General features: G+C 37.4%; 2 protein-coding genes across 3 annotated transcripts; one reads left to right on the top strand and one right to left on the bottom strand.

Moving 5' to 3' along the window:
* Positions 1–2,744: 2,744 nt before the first annotated feature.
* On the bottom strand, positions 2,745–12,650 carry LOC137595488 (proline-rich protein 36). Of its 2 annotated transcripts, none has more exons than XM_068315646.1 (5): positions 12,424–12,650; positions 9,268–9,356; positions 6,430–6,520; positions 3,849–5,811; positions 2,745–3,749 (listed from the first exon to the last, which is right to left on the bottom strand). In XM_068315646.1, exons 1-5 carry the CDS (start codon positions 12,500–12,502, stop codon positions 3,650–3,652), a joined length of 2,322 nt encoding a protein of 773 aa, XP_068171747.1. In that variant the 5' UTR covers positions 12,503–12,650; the 3' UTR covers positions 2,745–3,649. The 2 variants fall into 2 exon arrangements, with proteins under 2 accessions (XP_068171747.1, XP_068171749.1); XM_068315648.1 differs by having other exon boundaries at positions 9,268–9,352.
* A 4,216-nt stretch (positions 12,651–16,866) lies between these two features.
* Positions 16,867–22,093, top strand: guca1ab.2 (guanylate cyclase activator 1Ab.2). Its single transcript, XM_068315925.1, has 4 exons — positions 16,867–17,064; positions 17,723–17,872; positions 20,899–20,989; positions 21,151–22,093. Exons 1-4 carry the CDS (start codon positions 16,867–16,869, stop codon positions 21,282–21,284), a joined length of 573 nt encoding a protein of 190 aa, XP_068172026.1. The 3' UTR covers positions 21,285–22,093.
* The last annotated feature ends 1,470 nt before the right edge of the window (positions 22,094–23,563 follow it).

The following is a 23,563-nucleotide window of genomic DNA, read 5'->3' as shown; positions in this document are numbered from 1 at the left end:
AATATTCAATTTTAAGGACAAAAATAAGAGTAGTGCCATTAAATTCAGATCAATAATTCTCAATAACAGCCACAAGTGCAAAGCGAAAGCCCAGATGTTAAACCAGCTTCTTGAAGCAATAGATTAAATTGGAGAGAAACCAAAATAAGTTGACGGTCGAAATAAATCCATACCGATAGTAAGCACTAAGAACGGAGATTGATGTCTCACTTTTGCTCAAGCAGCATTAACCTACACTAGCAGATTTTTTTTGTCTATGGAATTTTATTTTCTTTGCCCTGAGTTTTGCATCCATCCACATCTTTTGGCCTGACCATGAAAACAGGGTTGATCTCCATTTATTGTTCTCCATGTATTGTCTTTGCAGGTCTGTTGAGGCAGCTGTCTGGTTTTCTGTCAGGAGAATTTAGAATGCCCCTAGTAGGTACATCACCTGCGTTTTTATCGACAACAAACACCAGTCAAAGTTGTCTTCCGTGACTCACAAGGGACGGCAGAGCTCTTAGCAGGAAGATGCTCCTCCAAACTGTCAAAGTTGTGCTGTCTCCGTCTTTTTATTGAGCATCAGCATAGCAACAATACATAGTTTGCATCATCAATTCTGTTTAAGCAGTTTACCATTAAAACATGCAGAAACAGCTGCACTCCTTATATGGTTAGCTTTCCGTTAAAGCGTGGAGAAGAAGCTGCTGCAGTTTCAAAGCTTCTGACCACAAACTCACCTTCGATAGCTTTCTTTGTATCAATATGGGGTGAGTTTCTCCTGAATTCTCCAGAATTTCCCTTGGGATCATTAAAGTCTATCTATCTATCTATCTATCTATCTATCTATCTATCTATCTATCTATCTATCTATCTATCTATCTATCTATCTATCTATCTATCTATCTATCTATCTATCTATCTATCTATCTATCTATCTATCTATCTATCTATCTATCTATCTATCTATCTATCTATCTATCTTTCTTTTCTTGGAACTGCATGGACGAAGGGTGTCTGAGGCACGTACGCATCTATACTGAATTAATAGCATAAGTTCTTTCACATTTACCGAATTGATAACATAATTTCTTTCACATTTTCTCAATGAATTTAAAAAAAATACTGGGCAAAAAAACCTTTTTTCTGCTAAAAATGTTTCTCTAATTTCTTTCCTGCTATATTTTTCTGTTGTCTTACAATCAAGTAAAATCATTCTTATTAGCGTTTTTTTCCTGCATTTCTTTGCAGTTAATAGTGATGTCATCCAAACATAACTGAACTAATGATGTAATTTTTTATTTGGATCGTGAATAGTTTTTATAGCCAAGTGTAAATCTAATAACCTGATAAATATCAGTTATATTTATATTTTTTCCCTGTCATTTAGAATGCCTGATTACTATTCAGTTGCCATGGTTCCATTCAAATTCAGATAAATAAGAGGTTAAAATACATTAATAATTTACAGTTAAAATAGCTGTGCATTTTTAAAGTGACCCACTCAACCGTAGTCATGACTAATCTGAGGTTTGACTAAAATAACGTTATAAAATATTTTTTTGATATTTTGAGAAAGTAAGCCCAACAAAATCGACAAAATGACTTGATCAGCAGCCGTTGTACATTTTGATAAAGTGGCAGCCGTGGTGTGACCAGCTTTTGATATTCTGTGGTTTCCCTCATAGAGAAACGGTGTCATTGAGTGTCTTTTTGAACTCTTGATTACTCTCCATTCAGCAGTCTTATCCATGATTATAGTAGTGAACTGCACCAGATTCATGGTATTTAAATTTAAAAATTTTGATTACATTGAATAGGCTATTTTGAGAAACGTGCTTTTTCTATGATTTTCTATGATTTGTTTTACACTGCTGTAGCCTCTTTGTAGGAATGTGGGATGTACAATGATTTATGGACATCATCTTCAGATGAATGTTTGTTATCAGCCTAGAAAATCTGAACATGTGAACTATTACCATATACACTGCATTTCAAATTATTATGCAAATGATGTTTCTCAGAGTTGATGCAAATGACAGCATAATTTTCATGTGTCAGTTGAGTAAAATTTGAATGTTATTGAAATCATAATTTCAAAAACATAAATTTTAGGTCCTTTGCTTGAGGGTGTTAAGCAGGTTGAGGTCAACGGAGTTTCTCTCTTTTTATGCCCATAGCGGCCAGTGATTTAATTTTTGATTTTATTGACTGTATTAATTCCCGAAGAGAAATTAGGAGTCCACTCTAAACACAGGTGCATGGGACATCCAGGTGCATGGGACATCCACTGACCATCCACTACTCCATCCATCATATACCTTTGCTGCTTTGTAATGCCATTTTAGGAGTTCTCTTAATCCGATGTAATTGTCTGGTAGAAACCTTCCTCTTTGTGCATTTATCTCCACAAACCTGTGTGCTCTGAATCAGCCACAGACCTCTTAACAGTACAACGATCACGCTTAAGTCTTTGTGACATATGTAAAGTTTTCATACCTTGTACAAGACAGTCAACTATTTCATTCTTTTCAGCAGGAGAGAGATCCTTTTTCTTTTCAACTGTGTTTGAAAATGGAAGTCTGCTTAATTAATGTTGAACATCCTTCTTTAGTAGTGTATACACAGTATACATATATACACTATACAGTATGTATATATACATACACTGTACACAGGTGCAAAGACAAAAAAATGACTGCGATAAAATACTTGTTACACTTGTTCCTCAGCAAATTGACACAGTGAAGCAGTTGTCCAGGTAATTGTTTAATTGTGATGGATCCTGATAGTGAAAGTGTAACAGTGAAAGAATGATATAATATTTATTGGACATGAGAATACCACAATAAACTATAATCTCATTATACATTATTCTATTTTACAATCAAGATCTCTGAACTTATGACTCTACAAATAACGGAACTATTTTATTTTATTTTTATTCACATGTATTTTACAGATATATATATTTTACAATTTTAATATGTCTTGGGAAGTATTGGCTAAAATATTTGCACTCACGTTAACTGAAAGCCTTGCTTGAAAGGGCAACATATACACCTTTTATCTGTACACTGAGCGGTCCCCAAAAAAACAACTAAAAAATTAAATATAAAAATAACAAAAAGAATAAAATTTAAACTGAAGAAAGTTTGCAGGTCAAATTAGAAATCATAACTGATACATTCAGAACTGAGCAACTTCACATATTTGCAAACCACATATCTTCAACTCCTTTGTTTAAAGTGCTTTTTACCTTCCATCTATCCATCTTCTTCTAGACTTGAAGATAATTATCTCCCCTATAGCCGCTTATAGAGAGATATATCTGGATACATGTGTGAACATTATAATTGCGTGTGTGAGACCGCGTCTACTCAGACTCACAACTCGACAGCAGCCGACCTGACCAATTCACCTAAGCTGCATGTTTTAGGAGGTGGGAGGAAGCCAGAGAACTCAGAGAAAACCCATGCAGACACGGGGAGAACATACGAACTCCACACAGAGAGGAATCAAACCCAGAACCTTCTTGCTCTAAGGCAGCAATCACTGCACCACCGTGTTACCTGCTTATTACCTTTTGTACAAATTTTAGATGATACAAAATAAGGTTACCCAATGACTTACAATGTCCCAAATATTAAAAATTAGAAGACCAGTCTCATTGAGGCTCCTCTTTACTGACAACAGTTATAGGATTTTTGGTTCCAGGCCGAACTGTAAACGTCATACCAAATTTTTGTTTTGATGGCAGTCCATTGCTGAAAAGAAGAACACATTAATAATTAATTCTAACATTATTATGGGTGACTGCTGTTCCTCAAAAGTACAGATCCATATTTGAGCACTGGACGTCTTACCTCGTGGGAACTGAAGATGTCTCCTGATATTTTGTTGCAATTTTATCATCCAGCTCCTTAATGTCCAGAGTTGCTGCTTTGTTGACCGCTGGGAAATGTGTCCTTGTTGGTAGGACCCTGGGAGCCACATGGATCTTATTGTCCTCATCAGACAGGGGAGTGCCCCAGTCATCAGAACCAGACTCAGCCTCCTTCACTGTGTTAATTTTGTGATCCATTTCCAACATCTTCTTTTGTAAGATGCTCAGGAGTGTAGCCTGTCTTGGTGAAAGATCGGATGGTAGCTGAGGAGGGTCCACCTTGGGTTTTGTCTGGACCTGCAGTTTTGGTTTGGTAAGAATGTTTGGAGGTGGGAGATTTGGAGACGGTGGAGGATTTGGAGAAGGAGGTGGAACTTTAGCTGGAGGGACAACGCTGTTGGTCAGTGTTGGTGCCTCTGTCGTCGGTGGGTCAGGTGGAGTGATGGAAGGAGGAGGCTCCATCATTTCATCAAAATCCTCAAACTCTGGAGGTGGAGGGAGTAATGGCATACTTAACTCCTCTACAATATCATCATGCTGTACAGATTGAAACTTTGAAGGACTTTGCTCTTCATTTTGTGTCTTCTCCATCAGGTTGGTTGGAATTTGGGATGCAGCCATTGTATTGGGTGTTTGACTGGTAAATGACATATGATCGTTCACAAGTGGTGGACCGTTGGGTGTTTGTGTGGTCTGAATTATTTGAATATGCTCATCGGGGCTAGCAGACTTCCGACTTTCCTGCATTAGGTCTTGAGATGTCAAAGAAGAAAATGAGTGGGGCCTTGGGGTGACGAGAAAGGAATTGGGACTTGTATCACTTGGATGAATGCTTTCACTTGGCTGCTCATTCTTTTTGGTTATGTTTTCCTGTGACAGAGTTTGAGCTGACCTGTGTTTGTCTCTTTCTTTCGCTGCCATTAAAAGAGCCAATGGGGAAGATACAGGTCCATCTCGTGCTCCGTTGGTTTCACTACCCTTCAGGTTACGAAGTTTATAATCTAATAATGGACTGAATGTGCGATGTTGACCTGGAGAACCTGGATGTTTGTATTTATTAGACTCTGGTTTCATCAAAGTACTGTTCACATCCTGAAGCTTTGGTGGGGACATTTTTAGAGTTTTGAAAGCATCACCTTTTTCTATTGGTGCTGAAACTGTTCCTGCTTTAGCTTCTCTGCTTGGCTCGGGCAGTGGTGATGGAGATGACTGGGTAATTTGTGAGTTCTCTTTCAGCTCTACTATCTGTTTGGAAACTTTTGTAGATGATGGAGCCCTTTTAGGTGTTTTCCCATTAGTCTGGACAAGCACAGGAGCTGATTTAACAGCTCCAGTATCTTCCAGGAGCAATATTTGCTTGGGTCTTGCATTTGGATTGTCATAGACACGAAGAACTGAGGTCTGAGGAATGCTGTACAGCTTTGCTGTGTTTTGGGGATTGAAGGTTGATAGTGTGGGTGTCTGCACAAGGGAAGTTTCTGCAGGAGTCTGTGGTGGGGAGTCAAGGGTGGGCACAGAGGACTGTCTAATGGGCTTTGGAGGTGGTGCCTTATAAGTCTTGCATTGTGTTTCAGAAGGAGGCAGGGGTGGAGCAAAATGTGGACGCTCATAAACTTTGCCAGGTGGTGGACTAGAAACTGGTAAGGATGATGCAGAGGCACACATTGGTGGAGGCTTTGGTAGAGCCACTGATGGTGGTTTCAGAGAGGTAAAGTCTTCTTCCCCCATGGATTTTGCCAGTGAAGTTGGCTTTGGAGCAGAAAATGAAGGAGGCTGAAGGTTTTGCAAATCTAGGCTGTTCAGGTCTCCCATGAAGTCTGGAGGAGGGGGGATGAAGGGGGGTGGTGGAGGTGCCATAGAGGGAGGAGGGGGAATTAATATTTCCCCCTCCTCGAAGTTAGGTACAGATATCACAGACCCACTGGACAAACTATCAGCACCAACTGTGAAATTTGCAAAGAGAGAATAATAAAGATTAAGTGTTGCTCACAGTGGAACATATACGCTATTAGACATGTTTCATTTTACTGAAGAAGATTTCAGAACTATGTGAGAAATGTTCAGCATGTTTAATAATATAAAAGAAAATTCTGAATTTGATTGTGTGTACTAGTATTTTATATCAGTGGTCACATTCGCCAAAGAGCACCTGCAGTAAAAAGGAGGAAAAACTAGAGACTGTAATGAAACAGCTAAATTTAATGGAATCATACAATCTAGAGACTAATTTAAAAAAAGTTGATAATCTTACAAAGATTTGGGAATGAATGTTATCCTTTAATTTTATAAATGGGAACACTCCCATTCAGTAAATATTTTTACCAGCTGGTATGGCTGTTGAGCCACAGTCAGGAAGGTTATTGAGCAATTCTCTGGACAAACATTTACCTGCCCTGCAATTTAACCCTTGAACACATTCTGATTGTCATGATCCATCAACTGAGTTTGAGTTAAGGCACCACAAATGATCTTGATCCTTCAGAGTTTAAATAATAGAGATCACCAGAGTGCATTACCAATGTTAAACTTAAAGCACATATTTGAGGCTAGTAGACACTCACCTGACCCGTTGATCTTAACGCCATTGACAGGGGGAAGGACGGGGACCTTGGGTGTTGGTACGGCAAACCCTTGGAAACTCTCAAGACTTGACTGCATGTAAAAAAAATAGACAGGTTATATGTCCAAATCTGAAGCAAAAACATAGCCGCATTAAAGAACAATGATAAACACAAGATGACTGCTAAGTACTGCACTCTAAAATAGATTTTAATAGGTTGTTTTGTTTTCTTCTCTGAGTGAACAAACCAGTTCTCACACAATGTGAAAATCAACAATCTTTTACAAAAGCTCAACATGCCCAGTTTTTGTTATATTATTAACATTATTCAACCAGTAACTGGCAAAAAACTTCATTGGCTCCTATGTGTCTGTATAATGACGAATATTCACAAATGCTTTATTAACTTCTAAAGGAAGCAAGTTTTTTTCGACCACTCATTCATTTTGTTTTTCTCCCTATCAGAGGGAAAACACAAAAACTGTTTCATGAAGGTTTGAGTAAGTTGTGCATATGAGAGAGAAGAATCATGTTTTTAGAGGACTTGGATAAAGATGCAAACCCAGGTTTTCACTTTCCTGCAAGATGAAGATTTTCTTCATCATTTTGTATGTTAAATAAAAATCAGGACAAAACTTTCGAGAAGACAAAGCAGTAAGGATTAGCTTGAAAATTTCAACTGACCATTTTCATCAGGTATTCTTAAACTTGTAGATGGCTTTTTATGAAACTGACAGAAATGTGGAGCACATGATTAGAATGGAAATAAAGAAACGTAGAGGTGGATATGATTTGTTTTTGCTGACATTAAGGGTAACCTAGAAGAAGCTATTTTGCTTGCTGTAATTTGAATTCAGGTTTCATTTAACTTAAATGGACAGTTGGGCCATTGGTGAAAGAATCTGTTCAAAGTTTAAAGTACATTGATGTTAGACTGGTTAAACAAATCACATATTCTGATAGAATACATTCAAAATATCAGTTTATGTCTGCTCCCGAGAGAATGCAACATATACTTTAGATCTTGCTTCGTCATGACTAAACTTGAGGTGGAGGCGTCTAGTTTTCTAATCACCACACTCCCACATATTTCACACATGAAGACTTGCTGAATCAGAGGTTACAACTATTACTCATCACATTGTCAGGCTGACAGAATCTCAGACTGTCAATTAAATACGTATGTGTGTCTGTGTATGTGTCTATGAGTGTGTTTGTGAGTGTGACGGTGTGACAGTCCGACAATGGGAAACTGGTCATCGTCCTAACAACATAAAAGTCATCAAAATAAACAAAGATTATGCTGACTCTATGCGGGCACACAGGATTTAACTGGGTATGTGATCTTCCAGAGAATAAGAAAATCAAATCTACTGAAAATCAAATCTACTGAAACACTACCAGGTAGAGAAAAAAACTGTTCTAAGATACTTCATGGGCAAATTCAGATCCAAAGAAGTGTAACATCATTTGGGGTGGCTTCAGACTTAAAAGGAAAATGTTTGACACATTGTGCATCCATCTGAAATACAGCACAGAATTACACTGGTTTGTCTTTATTAATAATCGTTGTATTGTCATATAAAGAGATGCAACCATCAAGGGCGTGGGAATGAAGATGGCACACGTTAGATTCAATCCATTCATTCCTGCTGATGTGACTCACTGTCATCTGTGACAAAGGTCTGAGCCGTCCTGTCCACGATGCTGGGTGTGCCACATCCAAAACATGCCACATATTCACTGACCACTCCCTAACACTGATGTGTGTGAGCCAGAGCAGAGATGAGCTTCTGATTTCCACCTTCTCTATGACAATATGACCCAGGAGGCACTGTCAAATGTTCCTAAACTTTTCTGTTTTAATGTTTCACACAAAAATAAATCTGTTATCATATAAATTTTTGAATGTTTGTGTGTTTTTTTATGTTTGGTGAAACACCTCCCTCTAAAGAACAATAGACACAGCATTTTGTTTTGACGTAGCCTGGAAACGACAACGGCATTCACTGAGGTACACACTCTGAGTGTTTTCTAGCCAAGCCAAAGAAATTGTGAACCAAAAGCTGATTTTATCATTTTACTAAAATGTATGTACGGTAATGACTCACCTAACTCAGAACTGCACACAAGTACTGTACACTGCCTGTGTAATTGTACTAAGCTGATTTCCACTGCTTGTGATTATCTATGAAGTAACAGTAAGCATGACTGCTTTCAAAAGCATTACTCTCTACATTTGAAAACCCCCGCTCCTAATAGATAAAACAGAAAGTAATCTTTTGCCATTTTTGGTAAAAATTTATCCTGTTTTAACCTCTTCCAGCATTGCACTGGATGAGGTGGATATGGAACCCATGCAGACATGTGGACATGTCCTGATTTTTTTAAGAGCAGCATACGTCAAATAACCCTGCAGGAGAAGGTGAAGGTGGTGGGATGAAGAAAATGAACCATAACAGAATATAAATGAAGAATATCATTATCACTCCCACATGAGAGTAACGTGTGGTACTTTCAGGAAAACTAACCACCTACACAAAATCTTCAAACTCAAAAGAGGCCAATGCTTGACTTCACAAAATTGTAACTACTACTATTACTTTTAATATATGGGCTGACACTCTGCTTACTTAAGATGGTCCTGATTCTGACACTATACTCATTTAAGTGTTCCTTATCGACCAACTTCAATCAGTCCAGCTTAGCAAATAAGTAGTTTTACAAGTAAATAACAGGTTGCAGCGGGTAAGATGTATACCCTTTGTGACAGTAATATTGGACCCTGACTAAGAAATATGACAATGATCAACATAAGTGCTTTAACCGAGACACTCACGGTGTGATGTTTGACGGTGGGTCTGGCCCTCACGCTGGCAGTACCTGACTCAGGTATGGCTGCTGACTCAAGCACCAGCTCTGCACTGTCTGGAGATAGGAGATAAAGAGCAACAGTTTGTTTGTTTTTTATCGTGCGACATTCTTACGTAAAGCAAGTCATTCCATTTCTTCGTAAAGCAGGGAGACGCAAACACAAAAGGCTGTAAAGAACCACAAGACGAAAAAATATTTTTCAATTCAAAAAGCAATTAACTCAGAGTTTTTAATTTTTTCTGGATCACTTGACAGTTTTAGTGATTAAATTTCTTTTTCCTCATAAACTGCACTGCACTATTTCTTTATTTTTCTTTCATCAAGTTTGAATATATTTTGCGCTACTTGTGCAGATAATGGGAGCAGGCAGCTATTTGCTATGTACCCAAGCTAATGATCCAATCTATGATGACACGTGCTGTCACATGTAGTTTTCTTAGTGGCAAATAAAAGTGACATTTTATATGTCAACACTATTTAAAACAAAGGTAAATGGTCGGTCAGTAAATATCACATTTCCTTCTGAGATAAATGTGTATGATATAAACTATTACAGTGCATTTACTCTTTCCTATAGAACTGTAAAAAGATGTGACTACTTGACATGCATGCTTTTATTTTTTTTCCCCATGTGTACTGTTTGTGGTAGTATAAACAGAAAACTTTTATGATCCCAAACATTGAAATAACAAGAAGATATTTATAAATCAATGATAAACTTTCTACATGTGGCCCCTTGATGACCTTGCTCAGAATGTACCTCAACTTATACCGAAAGTCAGATGGGACAGACTCCAGTCCCCCACGAGCCGACACGGGATGAGATACTATAAAAAAATACTGAATGGATGAATATATGATCATCAATCAATTCATGTTTTAATTAATTATTGTTTATAAATTGGTCTGCAAACTGTCATTTCTGTTCCTTGGCAAAAAGGGTAAGGTGAACTCAGTGACGATTATCTAACTAAATGTGACCTCTCTCTGAACTACAAGCAAATGCAGACTTGAACAGCTTAAAAAAGACATTCTGGTACACTAACTGATAATAATCAGTCTCTGTGGTTGGTTGGAAGAGAGAAATTTAAAAGTTGTACATTCCTCAGCTGTTCATTCCAGCCTTTGTCAAATAACTTAGTGATGACAGAAACTTGAAAGTGATTGATATTAAGTCTGTCTCATCTGGCAAGACTCTTTAAATTGACTGAAGAAAGTGAAAAACGGGCTTGAAAGAAAGACTGTGAAGCATTTTCCTTTGATTTGATGATGGTGTCATTCTAATGAATGTACGACTCAGGAGTCAGCTCCCGTTCTGCAGCTGCCTAATTTAACTAGACAAATGTGCTCTCACCTACTCAGATTTGCATAACTCTTGTTTCCTGTTTGGTGCAATCACATGGAACTAACACCAGGTTTTGCAGGAAGGATCAGCCAACTTGCATCATCAAGGGTTAGCCAGCCATTGTGGAATGCAATGTCTTTTCCTTACCTAACATTTATTCATTTAAATCTAAGTGTTTAAGCTGAGCCAGTGAATCTTGTCTGTCTGTCTGTCTGAGGAACTTCATGGACACATAGGGTATATCTAAATAAACAATCCTGGGGATTTTGGCAGTGATCTGCATCATCTGATAGTGTTTTTTTTCATTCTTATCACAGATATAACAAGATTTTTGCACCTAACCTCAAGGCTGATGCCAACACGAATAAACAATTATATCGTGATAGCATCTACCACACATGAAAGTCTGACCAGTGTACAAAATTCACTACTGTGTGATAACAAATATTAATAGTTAAGACTACCAACTGGGTGGCACGTTGGCGCAGTGGTTAGCACTGCCGCCTCACAACACGGCGGACCCGGGTTCGAGTCCCACTCTATGCGGAGTTCGTGTGCATGCGGAACCGACGCAGACATGGAGTTCGCATGCTCTCCCCGTGTCTGCGTGGGTTCTCTCCAGATTCTCCAGCTTCTTGCCACCTCCAAAAGCATGCACTTCAGGTTGATTGGCCGTTCCAAATTGCCCGTAGGAATGAGTGTTGTGTGTCTTTGTGTGTGGCTCTGCGGTGCACTGGCGTCGTGCCCAGAGTGTCCCCCGCCTCACGCCCTATGCCGCCGAGATAGGCTCTGGCTCTCTGGCTCCTCCGGATTCCCGGTGGTTATCTGAAGATGACTGACTGAGGACTACCAACTAACATCAACTTGCTGTTGAAATTGTTCTTTCAAATAATTTGTATCTTAAAAAAGAGAACTAGATCACAAAGAAAATATCCAACGGTGAAATCATATTTTTCTTGAATAACTACAGAATTAGTAATAATGCTAACGAAATTACGAATTGTATGGGTGGGTTCTATGGAGAAGGAGTCATAACATAAGGTCCAAACTATCATCTGTTGCTTTCAGATAAATAACACAATAAGGTCTGAACTGTTCCTACCCACTTAAATGTGGTTCATAGTTTTCTCAATAACAGCTCTTCTTACTCTCTTTCAGCATCATCTCATTGCACGCCCACTGACGTTTACTAAATTGTAATGATGCATATAGCATATGTAATAGCGTTTAAAATAGGTGCACCTATTATATTTTTTCGTACTTTCTTTGAAATAATATGACTAAAGAATGATATAATTATAAATTCATAAATATAGCATACGTCACACTTTGTTTATACAGAACATAATACAGTGTATTCCATTATAAGTCCAGTTTATTTAATTGTATTCATTTATTGGTTATAGAGTGTTGGACACTTTGATTTCCTCCACTTGTCTTGTGTTAAGGTGTAATCAAGGTAGAAGCCACGACGTCCTAAAAGTCCTAAATCTGTTGCCATACAATTTGTGGAGTTCACAGGACCGCTCAGTGTGAAGCCATGTTTACTCGGGTGGGACGTCCACGTTTGGGAGAAAGTTTTTCAGCAAGAATAACCTCCTATGGATGAAACCTGTTGCCACAGGTTCATGCCATTAAAAATAATGAAATGTTAGGAACAGCCGCAGAGTCTACCAGTGGAACCAGACCACAGCAACAGGTACAAAGGTCATTAAAAGTGAGCATTACTGTTCCTCTCTATTATAACCATTTATGCTGAAGAAGCGGTGTACTCACCCATATCCTTCATTTTGACATTGGTGTCGAACAGAGACTGGTTTTTCCGACCCAAAATGTTAAAAGTTCCCTTCTTCATGATTTTTTTATGTCTGTAAATACGAGTAAAACAGCTTTATTCGCGCATATTTAACAGAGAAGTCCAACTTAAGGCAGCGGCTGAACAAAAACAGTATTACTAAAAAAACAAAAAAACAATCGTAGCAGGTGTGCAGCCGCGCGCGAGCTCACCCGAGCCCAGATTTGATCAAACGTTTCTGAACAGACGGAGAAAATGGAGCAAGCCCCGCCCACCCTGCTTTCACTGTTGCTCCATTTTTTTTTTTTTTTCTCAAACACTCCCCAGGTGAGGCCTCGGAGCTCTTGTTCGCCACATTCCGGCACCAGTCACACCTGAGTTTGTCTGAACGGGCTGCGTTAGATCCGGATCGATCGCTCCCCATACCGGGCTGTTATGGAACACTGTGAATACTTCACGTACACAGGATCAGATCCATCCTGGTGGATCGATTGGTTCTGTCTTAAACATGTAATAAAACAGTCATTCTGCTCCGTGTGTAAATTTTATTACTGTCTATGTCTGTAGCACATAGACTATAATGAAGTTATGAAACAAAGTTATGAAACAATACAAATAGACATTAACAATAAGAATATTAATTTTGTAATCCACAACTTTTTGTTTGCAATTTGGTGTTTTTGTTCTTTCTTAACTTTACATTATTTTCTCATTTAGAAAATGAAAAAAATTGATTAAGACAACCAGAAACAGTACGGAAGTCTAAGGATCGTGTTTAATCATTCTCAGGTGACACAGGTGGATGTTGCAATATTTTCACAGTGTAATCAGTGATCAGTGAGTCCTCCATCAGTATTGATTACAGCAGTAATCCTGCTCCTCATGGACCGACGCGACTTCAGAGCTGCCTGGAGGTGCTGCTGATTCTATGGAGGATGTTCACGCTGTCATACTCACTAAGTCAACCAACCCCACAGGTGCATTACATACATTACATTAAACCATCCAGCAAATGCATGTTACTTCATTTATACCAATGGAACAGTTAAAAAATAAACAATGAGACTTTTACTTTAGATAAGATTTAGCATTTTTGTCAAGCGTTAGAGTAATAGAGTCATTTTAGATTTTAGTATTGCTAAATCATCGTATGTCTTTTATCACTGTTCAGTAGAATTTTACTTTATTTGTACAAGTAAAAGCACAAAAAGCTCAGGTAATGATCAAACAGAGAAACAAAAAATAAACAGAGAAACGAGAGTAATTTAAAATAACAAAGAATGTGAATGTGTTGGAGGTAAAACTTTCGGAGTGTGACCATCCATTGTCTTGTGTTTGGTCCGTTAAATTTTCATTTGGTCAGAAAAATCTCAGAAACATATTTTAAAGACAAACCATGGAAGATTTTAAAGCAATGTTGAATGAAATGTATAAATCATTCTGGGTGGGGGAGATAGATTCTTTGCATTTAGTGTCTGTGGAAGTATTTATAACTAGTATAATTCATATGTTTTATGCTGTGGGTGTTTGCTCAGTTATTTATTAACTATGGCTCAGATATTTAGTGTTTGCCATGAATCTTATTTTCATCTTTGTTACACACTTATGCTATCAGCTATAATGTGAATTGCATGGCAGTAAGAATGGTGATGCATGTGACCTAAATAGGATAACTGTAAGTAATATGTTGAAGAGCCTCGGCTAAAGAGGATAAAGACTCCTCTAAAACCCAGGGTGAGCTCACCCCCGACAGTAGAAGCATTCACCTGATTAACATCTGATCTAAACTCTGATTGTTGCTTCTGAATATTCTGTGGCACAAAGAAGACAAGGTCAACATACATGACTTTTATTACATCACAATGTGTGTTATGTATAAACTGTAAACACCTCTTCCATTACTGCTTTTTCCACATCCAATGAACTTTAATAACACAATAATACTTCAGGGTATTTCCATAATTAAATTGGTATTGAGAATTTAAATTAATTCAGCCTTACAAATTAAATACACGTACATACCGTACATTACCGTACATACATACAGTAGATTCTCTTGGCTTCACTCATAATGTTTCTGTCAAATCTGTCTGTCACGCCTAAACTTCAGGAGGACACAAACCAGACCGGTCGGTCCAGTCAGTGCACATGTCTGCTGATGCTGACTAAAATTTAAAATATGTGCTACTGTGAGCTTCTAGCTGAACACACTGTACAGCTCAGCTCAAACAGTATATCATGAACTGTGCAACAATATTTAGGTGTCATTAGCTCATTTATCCAGTTAATTGCTCGTTGCCTAGCTACCACACATGTCTGACTGATCCTAACAGGGGTTTATTTTTACATCTTAACACAAATCCAAATGGGATTTTATTATATGTAAGAAAAAGGGGCAGTGTTGTGGCTTTTAGCTGCAGGATGCTGACATGGAATCAACTGCCTAATTTTCTCTTACAGTTTATTGAGTAATAAAACAATCATTCTGACCAGAAGGAAGTAATCTTTATTACACTTTATCTTAGTGACATTCAAAACCAGAATGACAAAATAATCCAGTTAGAAGTGACTACTGTTCTGTATAAATGCACTCTCTCAACTCATGTACACAAATACCAGCAGTGAAAAACTAGATAAGTACTTTTACTCAAATTTTACTCAAATTCTAAATACCTTGTGCCGTTACTGAATGTTTCCTTTTTGTGTTTCATTATACCTGTAGGTTCACATTTCAAAGGGATATACTGTCCCTTTTCCCTTTTATAGAAGTGCTCTGCTTTTGTTTAGTATGCTTCAAAGAGCACCTAAAAATGGCTTATTCACACACACACACACACACACACACACACACACACACACACACACACACACATACACACATGTTGTTGTTGGCATCTGACGGCAGATGGAGGAGCTTAGAGAGGGTCTAAAGAAACTCAGTGGCTGCCGTTCCTACAGTGAAACTAGACTAAGCTCAGTGATCCTCAAGAACAGAAAGAGACGATTTCAGGAAAGGAGTTTTATGAACATGGCCTAATGTTGTCAGACTGATATTTATTTTTAAGAACGGCAATCAACTATGAGAAAAATTCATACCGATGTCAGTTTTCTATCATTGTGTAAGAAAACTGTAAAAAAAAAAAAAAATTCAAAAATATCAAAACGTGGAAAACGATGCCACATCTTTTATGTAAGCACCTCTGAGTTTATCTTTCTCTAAAATGTAAGTATTTACTCTGACGTTAAGTGGTCATGTCAATGTTTGCAGAAACAGAGGAGCATACAGTACATTGTATTTCAATGCAATTTCGAAACTGCGCCTGAAAAACAAACAGCTTATTGAAATTTAAGATAATAACCCAAAGAGGTATAGGCTGTACTTATTATTTCCATCATATCACCACAAAGTCAAGTTTTGTGAATTTTTGTTGAAATATTTCAGCAACCATTGTACCTTACTGTTGTTGTCATATTTTTCTCATACATTCATGGTCCCTAAAGGATATTTTATGACTCCTGACTTGTTTATTCAAATCAGTTGAGTTCAGTTTATCTTTTTTTTGTCTCATATTTTGTTTGAAGAATAAAAAAGAAGGAAACTAAAGTCAGTCCCATCATCCTTAGCTGTGTTTTTGTTTATTCCTACATAGCAAGAGTTCATTCAGATATGCAAAATCAACAAATTAAAAATAGATGTTGTTGTCTGTTAAACACCCTGGTTTAATCATTACGAGCATGTGAGGATGTTGATATGAACATCATTTTATAGAATTCATATAATCAAGCTATGTACAAATATTATGCAGCTGTAGTTCACTATCTCCACATAAACATGCATACACAAAAGGGAACCAGAAATACTATAACAGTGAAAAGGAAAATAAAGTTAAAATTAAATAGTAACTTGAAAATTCTTTCTGCTGACAAACAAAAGTGCTGAGGAGAGAAGACTCCTATATAAATTAATTTACTTTCCGTATGGAAAGTTAGATTACATCCCATAAACACAAATAAGAGTAATTTATGTAATTTAGATAAATGGAAGAGATTTTTGTAATCTACCCTATCTGAAGGCTCATTAAACAATAAAGAAAACCTTTAATATCAATGAGATAAAGTAGAAGAAAAAGAAACCTTACATTTTTGACTGATCTAAAGCAGCATAAACTCTTGGTCATCTGGTGTCATCCTGTACACAAGGATTTATTTTTGCTCTTAGGTCTCTTTAATAAGTCTTTGGCAAGCAAAGTGGATTACATTTTCTGAGCTTTGTAGACAGACGCAAAGAGAGATGATTGGCTTGTATTCACTCTGTACACAGCTACAGTGTTTTTCAGTTTGTCTACAGGCCATGCCACATGCTTGGGGAATGCACTACATTCTAAAGTTTGGAGGATTTTGTACATTTATTTTGAAAGACAGATATGGGAAATTGCACTGGTTCAGCTGTGGAAGAACTACAAGCTTGTGAGAGTCATCAGTGGTACAGAAAATTCATGACTGAATGCCCATCTGGACTTCTTACCTTCTATGAATTCAAGCAGTTCTTTGGTCTGAAGAATCTGTCGGATACATCAGATGCCTATGTTAAGACCATGTTTACAACGTTCGACATGAATGATGTAAGATCAGTTATAATCTCCTGGCTGGGTGGGATGTTTATTGTAATGTTTATTTATCCATATTCATTATTCATTTATCTGCTTTATTAGTGCAGTTTAGTCTTTATTGAATTGCTGTTACATATTTAAGTCAAGTGAAACGTTTATTTCACATTATATAGAATTATAATGTACAAAGTACAAAAAGTATGTATCCAGTATTATAACTGCTTTAACTAAAAATATTTATAATTCTGATTGTGATTAATTTTCATCAATATATTCAGCAGAAGGAAGAGTTTTAATATGAATTATTTATTGGGTGTAACATTTCTTGCATCACTAACATCTCTCTGATGTCTATTTGGTTTGCGTAAATTAATTAATGTTCATTTTATTTTAATAGCATGAAGCAATTCTGTTTCTACACAGGAAAGTTGTCCACGTGTATTTATGTTAATAGAAATCTGTTTGAGGACTTCAGCCCATTAGAGAGGGGATTGCAGCTTACCTACTTACTAAACTGACCCACAAAACAGGACGGGTAGGGTGTGTTTTTAAATAAATTTGAACTGAGTGTTCCCAGCCTCTTGTCTGTGTCACCTGGGATCAGCAGTATGCCTTGATTCTATAATTGTCCAGTTTTTTTGCTTTTTCCCTGAACACTCTTTTTTTATAGGACGGCTTCATTGACTTCATGGAGTATGTGGCTGCTCTGAGCCTGGTGCTGAGAGGAGGAGTGCAGCAGAAGCTCCGCTGGTATTTCAAACTCTATGATGTGGACGGTAGTGGCTGCATTGATCGAGAGGAGCTGCTCCAGATAATCAAGGTGAGCCAAGGTGATCAGGAAAAGGCTGAAAGAGTCCAGGGTCCTGTCCTGGGACAACCTCCTCAGACTCCTCTGGTCTAACTGGGATAGACCAAATTTCCCCACCGTGGGACAAATAAGGGGTCATCTTATCTTATCTTATCTTATCTTATCTTATCTTATCTTATCTTATCTTATCTTATCTTATCTTATCTTATCTTATCTTATCTTATCTTATCTTATCTTATCTTACCTTACCCTATCATATTCTTTCCTATCCTATCCTATCCTATCCTATCCTATCCTATCCTATCCTAGCTCATCTTATCTTATAGTCGGAAAACTCCTGCTTCAGTATGACAGGAGCAAAGGAAGCTGAGTTCAGGGCCGTTTGTGACACTCAGCTGACATCTGCTGGTTCAAGTGGTTACCAGAATACTGTAGTTTATTACATCCCACGAAGGGGATGTGTTGTAATTGTCAGTGTTTGTGTGTTTTTCCATCCGTTCATCCACCACATATCTTCGAAACCGTTGCACGTAGAAAGATGAAACAAAAAGCACATTACTTGGGCGGTAAAGGGGATAAAAATAAGATGACCTTGACCTTGAGAAAACTAGGTCAAGATCAATTTTCAACTTTTCTAAACCCAGGAAAGACGAGGGAGAAGGCCAGTGTGGGTAAGACCACAAATGAGAACTAGTGCTTTGATCTACCTATGCTTTGATTTGCCCTGACCCACCCTGAAAGTAGGTCAGGGTAAAATTTTGAAATAAGGGGTGTTGTGGGATGTTGCAGTCTCTGACTGCCTTGGTTCTAGTCTGTTACTCAAGTGAAATTAGCAGGAAAACAGTCACTGCAGACAAAAGTTCTGTATCAACATTTTACACTGAGCCACTTAAAGTAAACTAAACCTATGTGATGAATTTATCTCACCAGAACGTCATTGACGGATCATTTATGTTTATTCACGTCACTCACTCAAATAACACGACCATTAACAACACCGTTCATTGCCTGCATTAGCCATGCCCTGAACGCAACACAACTGTTGTCTTGTGTGGAATGAAATGGTCTGGTCGGAAATATGATGGAAAACCTTTATGACGATACCACAAGCAACTTATGAACAGTTACGTGCGTCACGTAGACTCACGGTGAGTCCCACTTCCGCATTAAGTCACGTGGTGAATCTAAACACCAATCGGCTTCTCGCGCGGCGCTGCCGCGAAGGCGGCAGAGCTTCTGTCGTGTTTGACTATTGTAGTTTCATTTACTAGTTTTACCTTCAGTGGCTCACACGTCAAATGTATTGTGTGATAAGATTAGTAAAGGGGTAGATAAGAAACATTTTGTTTTGGCGAAACATTTCATTGTTATGTAATCGTAAAACCTTAAATGTGTATTTAAATTCAACAATTTCAAGAGTTCAGAGGAGTCTTTATCTAAATCTAGCAAGTAATCAGCAATTAAAGTAAAAATAGAAGTAAAAATAGTATGAATGAATTAAAATTCTTAAATAGGCTGAAGGAGCATTACATGCGTCCCATGTGCATTGAGATAGATACTCATCAATTCAAGTCATGGTAGTTCTTGAAGGTTGAATCTGAACCAACTGGAATTCTCTTTAGAGTTTGAAAACCTTGTCTCTCTCATCCAAGAGGTTTCTGTAACTTCCACTGACTGGTGGGGAACGATTTAAACTCTAAGCCAATGACAGCAGTAAGGTCACATGCTATTTTTAGAATTAAACTAATCAATATATCTAATTTTTTTCCCATTACTCACCCATGCATTACATCCACATGTGAATTAAATTCTATAGCAAGATTTGCTTTTGCTTAAATATTCTTTCAATTGCTTCCAAAATAGTTGGGAATAATAGCAATGGAAAAAGGGACTCTGTGGTTTCAGTATCTGTCCTGCAAAATGAATAGGCATATGACTTAATTTGAAACATAAAACTAAGGAAATTGCAGGAGGAATATATGTTATTACATCCCGCTTCAGAGCGGTGATGTGTCGTAATTGTCAGTGTTCGTGTGTTCATCTGTTCGTCCGTTAGTATGTCCACCAAATATCTTTGCAACTGTTGCAGATAGAAAGATGAAACAAAAAGCACATTACTCGGGCGGCCAAGGGGATGAAAATGAGATGATGACCTTGACCTTGAGAAAACTAGGTCAAGGTCAAATTTCAACTTTTGCACACTCAGGAACTGGATAAGAAAGACGAGGGAGAAGACCCTTGTGAGTAAGGCCATAGATCAAAGCTAGTGCTTTGGTCTATGAAAGTAGGTCAGAGCACTAGCTTTGATTTTTCGCCTATGCAAGTAGGTCAGGGTAAAATTTTGAATTCAGGGGTGTCGCGGGATATTGCAGTCTGTGACTGCATTGGTTCTGGTTAGTTTCTTTAAATTTAAGTTTGTCAGCTTTGGCTAATGTGTGACAAAGTCTGTTATGAGTCTTGATGTTTTGGCATGACATACTATATATCTATAAATAAAGCACTCTCTTGAACTGGTCTGGATATGTTAGTCATTAATATTTGTGTAATCAGACTATTGATACATCTCGCTTCAAAGCGGTGATGTATTGTAATAACTTTTTTGTCTGAGTTCTCCATAACTTAAATATGTTTCATCACTGACTTGGTAGCACTGTCTTGAAAAGAAGCAGAAATGGCATTGGAATGGTACTAGTTAGCTTGACAATCATTTTAGAGTTACAAAATTTTATGTAAAACTTACTGTGTGTAACCAGGTTTCCATTTGTGCAAAAGATCTAACTAAAACTGATATTTTTATAAAAAGGGATGAATATTTCTATTCATCAATTTTTATGAAACACAGATTTATTTTTAATGTAAGTTTTGTCTGTTATTCCACAGTGGTGATGAGTGTGGGTAAAACAGATCCCACCGGCTGATGGTAGACAGATAGTTTACTGGGTGATTTCTCTGTATTATAGTCACATTTCAGAAGAAAATCTAATCTCCAGACATGTACAGTGCTTGAGTCTGATCTCCATTCTGTGTGTCACGTTCAGTCCATCCGTGCAATCAATGGATTTCCTTGTGAGATGTCAGCTGAAGAGTTTGCCAACATGGTTTTTGATAAGATAGACATCAATGGAGACGGTAAGACCAAAGGAACTTATCCACATCACAGAATACCCTAAATGTCATTCTCTGAAGATTTGAGTTCACTGTGTGTGTGTGTGTGTGTGTGTGTGTGTGTGTGTGTGTGTGTGTGTGTGTGTGTGTGTGTGTGTGTGTGTGTGTGTGTGTGTGTTTTCCAGGTGAACTGTCATATGAAGAGTTCATGGAGGGCATTCAGAATGATGAAATGCTGCTGAAGACATTAACGGAGAGTTTGGATCTCAGTCACATAGTTAAAAAAATTCAAGGAGAGCTTAAGGCCAACATCAGTTAGTTCCTAAAACACATATTTTTGTGTAATTGTGCCATGGTTGAATGAGTGAATACATGCTTTCAGGAAAACACACCGATATTCTCCAGTACAAATGTTTGGGATTACTCAACTAAGAACAATTTTTCACACATTTCACATACATTTTTTAGACAAATTCAAGCAAATTACTCAATCTTTATTATTTGACTCATAACTTGGAATGTGTTCAGCATGCATCTAACATAAGGTACCACATCTCGAAATGAAACAAAGCCTTTTTCACACAGCCATCATGCAATTAGAACTGCAACAAAGCCCCTCCTCTACGACGCCATTGTTTGTTCACACGGAAGAACTCCAGGAAAAATTTCTGCTGTGGAGTTCCTTCTCAAAAGTTTGCTTTTTCCATCCCTGAAAAAAAAAGAACATTCTCATGTCAATGGACCAAAGAAACACAACAACAGTTGTCATGTAAATGGTCATTCAGGTTGGGTGTCATAAAGTCAGAATCTCATCTTTCCTTCTCATCTGACGTTCACACCTGTACGTTTTTGCACTGTTACCACTTTCACACCTGGGTCAGATAGAATGAGACACCCCATAGCACCTTCATTGGGTTCACACGTAGCCATGGAGCTGAAGTTGCACCCTAAAAACACTCCATGAATGGGGCTAATTCACAATGAAATCATACTTCATAAAAAATAATAATTATTGCCTTTAGTCAGCTTCAGACACTGTAATTACCAAAGACAAATTTAAAATATTTACCTTATTCTGTATTCATATATCAATTATTCTGTGAAAATACATCAATGTTCATGTGTATCATCCATGCTACGGTGTTCATGAAGTGCAATTATTGCCATCGATTTGAGTCAATGCTGTTTAACACAAACATGTTAAACCATATGTGTAGAATTTTTTAAACATCCTAACCAGTAGTATTTTTCAGTTTACATTACCCCTAATATTTCCATCCTTTTGAACCATTATAATAATGTAGATATTTTTGTAAAGTATTTTCAGCAAAGCTATTTTCTAATTTGATTAAGAGATGTTGTGCATGTTTGAAAATAAATAAGAAAAGTGATTCTTTGAAATTCATCTGATTTTTTTCTTTTATCAAGACTCCAGACTGATCTACAGTGTATTATTCTTTATTGTGTTTTGACAACACAATATGACAATAATCACTTTTCTCATGGAAAAACACGGTCTGGTTCACTTTAGGGTTGAGTACCCTCGACTGGGGTGAGGTGATGTCTTTGTCACTGGTTGCCATGGTGAATCAAAGTATCGGTGCTCCAATGAGGATGACTTTCCACCATCGTCCGGCCTACGCTGACACGGAGTTGATTGATCTATTTGAAATGGGCTGTTTTGAAATCGGATTGTCAGAGTTTCTCCTCTCGGAATCTTTTTGGTTTGAAACCACTGAGAGTGTAGTCTTCCTTTCAGATGCTAAATTCTGGTGACACCCTGAAAACCAACAAACCAAACCAGACACAAATCCCTTCTCCAGAAAGCCTAAAATATACTTAGCATCACATGCGGCAACACGCGTGTGCGTGTCGTGTCGAAACCAGAAGGTCCGAGGGGAAAGGAGCGCGTCTCACATGTGCTCCAAAACACATGGGAAGTTTCAGGGAGTGGTTTATTATTGTCACGGTTTTAACTTCATAAATAATGGCCCTTTTATCTGTGCCACCATTGTGTTTGGAAAATTCTAGTTTATCTGCCTGTCAACATGTCTGTCATCCTGCATGTGAACTAATTCCGATCGTGTTTCAACATTTTATGTGATATTTTCTCTGGACATAGGTCATATATAATATATAAAATATCAAAACTAAATAATGTTTTTTTTTAAAATTCTCATTTGAATTATTTTACTAATTAATTGTGATTATCTGTATCATACAGATAATCACAATTAAATTAATTTGAATTATTTTACTAATTAATTGTGATTATCTGTATCATACAGATAATCACAATTAAATTAATTTGAATTATTTTACTAATTAATTGTGATTATCTGTATCATACAGATAATCACAATTAAATTAATTTAAATACACATTTCAGATTACGTATTTCGACAGCAAGTGGTTTGGTTCTTTCTTTATTTGACACCAACTCAACAAAAGTAAAATTTATGATTGGAAAACAATGACACTATTCATATTAATGAACATGACCAAAAAAAAACCCACAAGCCTTTCCAGAATTCCTTTCGAGAACAAAAGCTGTGAAACCAGACATTCATCAGGAAAATGCGCGGCTTCAATTGGAGC

Source organism: Antennarius striatus, chromosome 5, assembly GCF_040054535.1.
Source record: "Antennarius striatus isolate MH-2024 chromosome 5, ASM4005453v1, whole genome shotgun sequence".
Classification (NCBI taxonomy): domain Eukaryota; kingdom Metazoa; phylum Chordata; class Actinopteri; order Lophiiformes; family Antennariidae; genus Antennarius; species Antennarius striatus.
The sequence above is the reverse complement of the archived record's forward strand: the minus strand, read 5'-3'. Positions and strand labels throughout refer to the sequence as shown.